The sequence below is a fragment of the Manis javanica genome, chromosome 1, assembly GCF_040802235.1.
Source record: "Manis javanica isolate MJ-LG chromosome 1, MJ_LKY, whole genome shotgun sequence".
Lineage (NCBI taxonomy): Eukaryota > Metazoa > Chordata > Mammalia > Pholidota > Manidae > Manis > Manis javanica.
Genome location: NC_133156.1, coordinates 162,141,658 through 162,148,739, shown reverse-complemented (window position 1 = coordinate 162,148,739; position 7,082 = coordinate 162,141,658). Strand labels below are relative to the sequence as shown.

The 7,082-nt window shown below is 42.2% G+C and overlaps 2 protein-coding genes across 4 annotated transcripts in view; both read left to right on the top strand.

Moving 5' to 3' along the window:
• Nucleotides 1-1,246: 1,246 nt before the first annotated feature.
• On the top strand, nucleotides 1,247-6,983 carry LIPT1 (lipoyltransferase 1). 3 transcript variants are annotated; one of them, XM_017646548.3, is made up of 3 exons: nucleotides 1,322-1,365; nucleotides 4,113-4,270; nucleotides 5,799-6,983. In XM_017646548.3, exon 3 carries the CDS (start codon nucleotides 5,800-5,802, stop codon nucleotides 6,919-6,921), a length of 1,122 nt encoding a protein of 373 aa, XP_017502037.2. In that variant the 5' UTR covers nucleotides 1,322-1,365; nucleotides 4,113-4,270; nucleotide 5,799; the 3' UTR covers nucleotides 6,922-6,983. The 3 variants fall into 3 exon arrangements, with proteins under 3 accessions (XP_017502036.3, XP_017502037.2, XP_036850519.2); XM_017646547.3 differs by lacking the exon at nucleotides 4,113-4,270 and having other exon boundaries at nucleotides 1,247-1,365; XM_036994624.2 differs by lacking the exons at nucleotides 1,322-1,365; nucleotides 4,113-4,270 and adding an exon at nucleotides 1,372-1,673.
• Nucleotides 1,309-7,082, top strand: part of MRPL30 (mitochondrial ribosomal protein L30) — a 72,041-nt gene continuing 66,267 nt past the window's right edge. The window contains exon 1 of the mRNA XM_036994630.2: nucleotides 1,309-1,365. The gene's annotated coding sequence lies outside the window, so the exon portion shown is untranslated. The remainder of the gene's footprint in view (nucleotides 1,366-7,082) is intronic.

Here is a 7,082-nt window from a genome sequence, read left to right as displayed (position 1 = left end):
ACAGAATCCACTGCATAAGACAAGACTAATTCAGAGAGACTTCAATCAAAAGGTAGAAATAAATGAGTCACTGGGTCTTTACTGTAGACTCATACAGAGCCCTGGTCATTTATGGTATCAGCACCACCAAACTGTGAACACTGGATGCATCTCACTGCAAAATGCAAGTCTTGGTAATTTCTACCTGCAGGAGAGATTCTTATCTGTGGAAGACTGAATAAGAACAAAAGTTCTTTGGGCTCCTCTCATCAAGAGGTGGGGTCCATTACCCCTTAACTCTGGGCTGTCTTTGTGATGCTTTGGCCAATAGAATATGACTGATTGCTACTTCTCAGGCTGGGCCTAAAGGGGCCTCAGCAGTCAGCCAACACCAGCTGCCAGGAGTGTGGATTCCACCATCCTGGACCTCCCAGCTCAGCCAGCCCTTGCTGAATGATGCCACGGGAGTAAGCCCTCTGAAGTTAGCAGAGGAATCACCCAACTTGCCTATATAAATGTTAAAAATAATAAATCGTTTTAGGCTACTAATGATTTGAGGCAGTTTGTTACGCAGCAATAGTTAACCGAAACTTTGTCCTGCTGGGGTAATTCCCATCTGGCTGAGCTACAAGGATTTTCATACCATCAGCACTAAGGGGCACGCAGGTGCTAACGTTCATTACCCTCAGTGTGTTTGTTTTCTGACCCATACTCCTTCCTACCTGCTATCATCTCTGCATTGAGAATAGCAGCGTTTATTCCTTTAAATGCAATTTGTTTCTTAAAACTGATCTTCGTTTCCACACCTTCCAAGTGCAACTATGTGCCCTTTGGCCTACGAGATGTGTCAAGAGCCTGTGCAATGCCCGCAAGTGCCATAGAGACTATCTTTTGGAAGTTTGGCCCGGTGTGCTCCTCAGCTCTGGGAGTGCGGCGGACTCCGCCTAGGCTAGCGGCACGCAGCGCCCCTCCTGCCTGACAACGCCGCTAACGGCCTCCTCCCCGGTAGCCGTTAGGCATGCGCTCTCCCGCGTGTAGCTTCCCTTACAGGGCTTTCTGCATTAGTTACTATTATTAGAAGGTGGGCGGGGTCCCAGTCCTGGTCTGGTTGGGCGCTGGCTGGGCCGCTGGAAAAGACCCTCAGGAACCCGCGGGATGCCAGCACCCGCAGAGAGCGAGGCCCGGCGGCCCCGGCGCGGCCCCGCCCCTCCCCTGCCCGGCGCGGCTCCGCCCCCCTCTGCCCGGCGCGGCCCCGGAGCTCCCGGCGCAGGCCCGCCCCCTTCTCCCGGCGCGTCCTCCCCACCCCCGCCGCTGCCGCAACCTCCCAGGCTCGGCGTTGCACACGTCCTTCTCCCGCACGAGCCCGCGCGCGGCCAGAAGCAGCAGGTGGGTAATGCCGGAAGCAGAGCTCGGGTTTCGCGGGCTGGAGCAGGGGTGGCTATGGGCGCTGCGCGGTGCGCCCCGTGCCCCCATCGCGGACGACGGGCGGGGACCCGGGGTCCCTTGGCGGGCCTGGCGTGCGCGCCGCCGCGGCTGGTATTGAAGGCGTTGCAGTTCGCCCTCAGCGCTCGGGCGTTCGGCGGTGAGGAGGGAACCTACCTCCACAGTCCGGAACGGTTTGTCCCCGACACGGGGGAGTAAAGCGCTGACACGCTTTGGATGCCGGCTGCGTGCGCGCTCACAGAAAGCTAAAGGCGAGTGAGACGTGCATGGGGCCTTTCTGAGCCTCTGGGTCCCTTACGTGCTGTCAGAGGGGGGATAAAATCACGTGGGAAGGTTTTGTTTGAAGGAGCTGGGCCTGCCGAGGATAGATGGGACCATTACGCTTTGCGTTATGTTCGGTGATGAAGAAGTATGTTTGGCATTACAAACTGTAGGTGTCGAAGTGTACCCCTAGACTATGGAAGTAAGATTGTCCAATAATGAAAAACTATAAGGTACTAATTTGAAGTATGAGAGTAGAGATATACAACGTTAAAGAAACAAAATTTTACCAGGCCTTCAAGACTTGACTATATCCTGACACCTAAGAAAGACTGTTTTTTCAGGTATCCTTATAATATTCTACTCAGTGTGTGAATCTTTCTCATCCTTGGGGGCTCAATTAAAATTACATCCTCACAGAGGCTTACTTGTTTATGTGTTCAGGTGCCTAGTACAGTTTCTGGCACATAGCAAAGACAGCCTAATTCCCTCAGCCCTCTCAATATTTGCTCAAACGTCACTTCTTTAATGAAGCCTAGCCTGGCAACCCTATTTAAATTTGCAGTCTGGTTTTCTCACATACACAATTTCAATCCTCCCTTTCCCAGCTCTACTTTTTCTTTTTCCTGTGATCCTTGTTACCGTTACTTATTTGGTTCACTGATGAATCCCAAGTGCCAAGAATAATGCCTCTCAAATAGATGCAGGATTTGTTGATTTAATACCTTTGCTGTGTTTCATTCACACTATATATAAAATGCTGGATGGATACATTTTGAACAGTGTTAATATGTAAATTGGGTCAGTTCTGGAATCCTAACAAGATTGTGTTTTTTACCAATTCAGTATCTTGCACTGTTGTTAATTTATCAAAGTAAATGCCACTTTGTTAAGTCTTGGTTAGGAATCTTTGTACACTTTCCTGTTAAGCTCCTGGAGGGAATACATGTCACATGACAGGAACAGTATGAGAAGCATAGAGATGGGAAGGTAGAAACACTGTAACAGTTAACATTATAGAGCATTTCATACTTGCCATGCACCAGTGCTTTATGCTCCTTAACCCATTTAATCCTATTGACCATTCTGTGAGGTGGGAACATTTTATAAATAAGGCAATTGAAGCAGCTAGAGGTTAAACTACTTGCCCAAGGTTATTCAGTTAGTAAGTGGTAGAGCCAGGATTAAAACTTAAGCTCTGTAAGTGACTATAGTTAATAATATTGTATTGTATATTTGAAAGTTGCTGAGAAAGTAGATCTTGAAAGTTCTTATCACAAGGGGAAAAAGATTGTAACTATGTGAGGTAATGGATGTTAGCCAAGCTTATTGTGATAATCATTTTGCAATATGTGTATCAACTCATTATGATGTACATCTTAAACTAATACAATATATGTCAATTATATCTCAATAAAACTGGTGGGGGGTAGGAGGAACAACATTAAGCTTTTAACCACTTTGTTGTCCTGCATATGCAGACAAGAGTCAAAGCCTTAACTTTAGAGAAGAATGTGTCACAAGGTCTTTGAAAATCTCCAGATCCACAGACACCATTCAGCATATTAGCATCCACTGCACCTACCCTTACTGAGTCTCCCCTTGGATCACAATGTAAGAGGATCCTGTCTGCTGTCCAGGCTGCCTCCTTCCCTGTCTGAGCTCTGGATCCCAACACCATCACTAGGTCAGGGATCTCCCTTCACCAGTGTTGCCTGCTCTTTCCTGACTCCTACCAGGATCTAAGCATGCTCAGTTTGCTTCCATTTTAAATGCTCTCTTAATTCCACATCTCCTTCTAATTACTGCCCTTAGCTTTTCCACTTTGCAGCTGGAATATACTCACTGTCTCCACTCAGCACATTTCATTCTTGCCAGCATCACTAGTACTAATAATCTTGATCCTGTTAATTCTAATAAATCCCTTTCATCCTTATCTTATTTATCTTCAACATTTGGCATTAATCATCTTGTCTCCTTGAAGCTTCTGTAATACCATATTTAAAATCTTCTTCCTTCTGTGCTAAGCTTTTGGGAGATCTCCTACCTTCCTCTGCATATCCCGTAAATGTTGCTTTTCAGGGTTCGAAGGCTCTTATGTCTCCTTACTGAATCCCTTCTGGATAATCTAGTGCCCTTGCATGGCCACCATTAATCTGTTTAGCTCTGTGCCATTAGCTGCTGGATAACCATAGACTCTGTTAAAGTTCAACATGGTCAAAATGAACCCATATCTTGACCACATGCCTTGTCTTCCTGTGAAATCTGTCCTAGGAAATGTCACCTCTTTCCATTTTCCAGGTCAGAAATCAGGGTGTAATATTAATAAAAGAGCTAACATTCTGTGCTTTCTGTGTGCCAGGAACTCTTAAAAGCACTTTACATGTACTAGCTTATTTAATCCTGATACAAGTTCTGTTACTACCCAGATACTACTGAAAAGGTATCTGAGACACAGAAATGTCAACTCAGCTTCTAAGGAGCTGGAATTTGAATGCTGGCACTTTGGCTTGAGCTTATAATCAATATGCCATAAAGGATATGACCGTTGACTTCTCTCTCTCACCTTCATTCAACCAATTACCAGGTACTGTAGATTCTCAGCGCTTTAATCTCTAGGTGATGTCTCTAATATATAAATCTGATCTTCCCCTTTCCTTAAAACTCTTCAGCATCTCCTCCATGTTCTTCAGGACAAAGTTCAAGCATTCAACACAGATTTTAAATCTCTTCATAATCTGACCTCTTCTTCTGCCTCCTTATTGTAACTCCCCAGTGTAGCCATAGATTTCAGGGGAGCTGAAAGACTGGATAGAGGTTAATTCTGCCCCTGAGGAGGGATTCCCCAAAATATGCCACACTATTAGGTGACTCTTTATCTTTGTATATGCCTGGAATATGCTGCTATACAACATCAATTTTGAGACTCAGTTCAAGTATCCTACCTCTCCTGGGCTTTCTTTTAAGTCTCTCCTGACTTTTCTAGATAAATTGGTTCAACTTTTCTGTAGCACAGTTTATCAAAATGTATCAAGCATGATGAAAATATGAAGACTCTTTAACCTAGGAATTTTGTTTCTAGAACATTACTCAACTATAAAAGAATCTAGTCTCATGATAGATTTTAATAACCCATTCTACCGCAACTCTTTAACCTGAAGGAAAATTATGGCTATCTTCAGAAATAATTTCTTTACAACCATAACTAGTCATACTACTTCATCATTATACCTAGTATTGTCAGGCTTCTGCCACCTAATTCTTCCTCAGCACTGCTGACAAAAATGGTATGTAAAGTGTGCAGATGTAAAATTGTTCATGGCCTTTCTGTATAACCCTGCTACTCTGACAGCCTCTACCCCTGACCTCAGGAGGTTCATCCTAATTTAATATCTTAATACCATTATTTTGCCAGTATATCATATATCTCAAAGTCAGATAAGAATTATTTCAAAAGTATTATAAGGACCTAATTACTAAAGCTTTCTACTGAGGTATTTATGAATATGTTGTTGATAACACAGAAAAACTAGGAACAACCTAAAATTGCAAGCTAAGAGACTGAGTAAAATGTGGTATATCTGATAATGGCCTCTTACACAACATTAAAGATGATAAAAAAATAGATTTAACATTGAATAAAATAACAGAACAGTTCCATTTTGGTTGGGGGATGTTTACACATGCACAGAAAAAAATGGCCATATACCAAAACGTTAACTGTGATTTCCTCTAGGTTGTGGTATTATGGATCCTTTTATTTTGCTCTTTTTGCTTATCTGTATTTGCTCATTTTTCTCAATGAGGTTGTACTACCTGTGAATTTTAAATCACTGTTTTGGCTTTGAGCTATATTACATAATGTACTTGTAGATTTATTGTTTGAAAAATCTTTGCCCTTTTTCCGTTTCAACTGAAATTATTTAAGGTTTGTCTTAGTTTGTTTTCTCTGAGTACTCTTACTGTAGAATTCTTAAGACTAATTATAAAGCCAAAAGGCCAGAAAAGCAACTGGACTGGATACTAAAGAATTAAGATAACTAAACATTTATAGCTAGAAAACATAGTTTTCCCTTTCTTAATCAATTAACTTGTTTGTCTTCCACTTTTAAAAGCATGCTGATACCAGTTTCAATGAAGAATTGCTTCCAGTTACTTTGTAACCTCAAAGTCCCAGCAGCTGGTTTTAAAAACACAGTAAAAAGTGGGCTCATTTTACAGTCAGTTTCCAATGATGTTTACCATAATTTGGCTGTAGAAGACTGGATCCATGACCATATGAATCTAGAAGGCAAGCCAGTTCTTTTCATTTGGAGAAATTCTCCCTCTGTTGTCATTGGTAGGCATCAGAATCCTTGGCAGGAATGTAATCTGACTCTGATGAGAGAAGAAGGTATAAAACTGGCTCGAAGAAGAAGTGGAGGAGGAACAGTCTACCATGATATGGGAAATATCAATTTGACTTTTTTTACAACCAAAAAAAAGTATGACAGGATGGAAAATCTAAAATTAGTTGTGAGAGCTCTGCGTGCTGTCCAACCCCGGCTGGATGTGCAGGCTACCAAAAGATTTGACCTCGTACTTGATGGACAGTTTAAGATCTCAGGAACAGCTTCTAAGATTGGCCGGACTACTGCTTATCACCATTGCACTTTATTGTGTAGTACTGATGGGACCTTCTTGTCATCTTTGCTGAAGAGCCCTTACCAAGGGATCAGTAGCAATGCCACTGCCAGCATACCTTCCTTAGTAAAAAATCTCCTGGAAAAAGATCCCAGTCTGACCTGTGAAGTACTGATGAATGCTATTGCTGGAGAGTATGCTGCTCATCATCAAATTGGTAATCACATTAACCTAATAAACCCAACAGATGAGACACTGTTTCCTGGAATAAATAGCAAAGCCAAAGAGCTGCAAACCTGGGAGTGGATATATGGCAAAACTCCAAAGTTTAGTATAAATACTTCCTTTAATGTGTTATATGAACAGTCACACTTAGAAATTAAAGTATGTGTAGACATAAAGAATGGAAGAATTGAAATCTGTAATATTGAAGCACCTGATCATTGGTTGCCACTGGAAATATGTGACAAATTAAATTCAAGTTTTATTGGCAGTAAGTTTTGCCCAGTTGAAACGACTATGCTAACAAGTATATTACATAGAACATGTCCAGAAGACAATGAACTACACAGTAAATGGAATATTCTTTGTGAAAAGATTAAGGGAATAATGTGATTCCAAGTAAATTTCTTAATATTGACAGCTTCAATGAGAAAAATAAAAATTTTAATGTGCATTGTATGTCTCTTAAAATAAAGAGGCTTAGTCTCTTTCAGTAACTTCCTCCGCATTAGAAATTGTCTATCACCTATCCTTGTCCATATTTCCTACTGACC

Bases quoted from the DNA above. Each gene is read 5' to 3' on its own strand.
- LIPT1 (XM_017646547.3), top strand. From the start codon at position 5,800: ATGCTGATACCAGTTTCAATGAAGAATTGCTTCCAGTTACTTTGTAAC.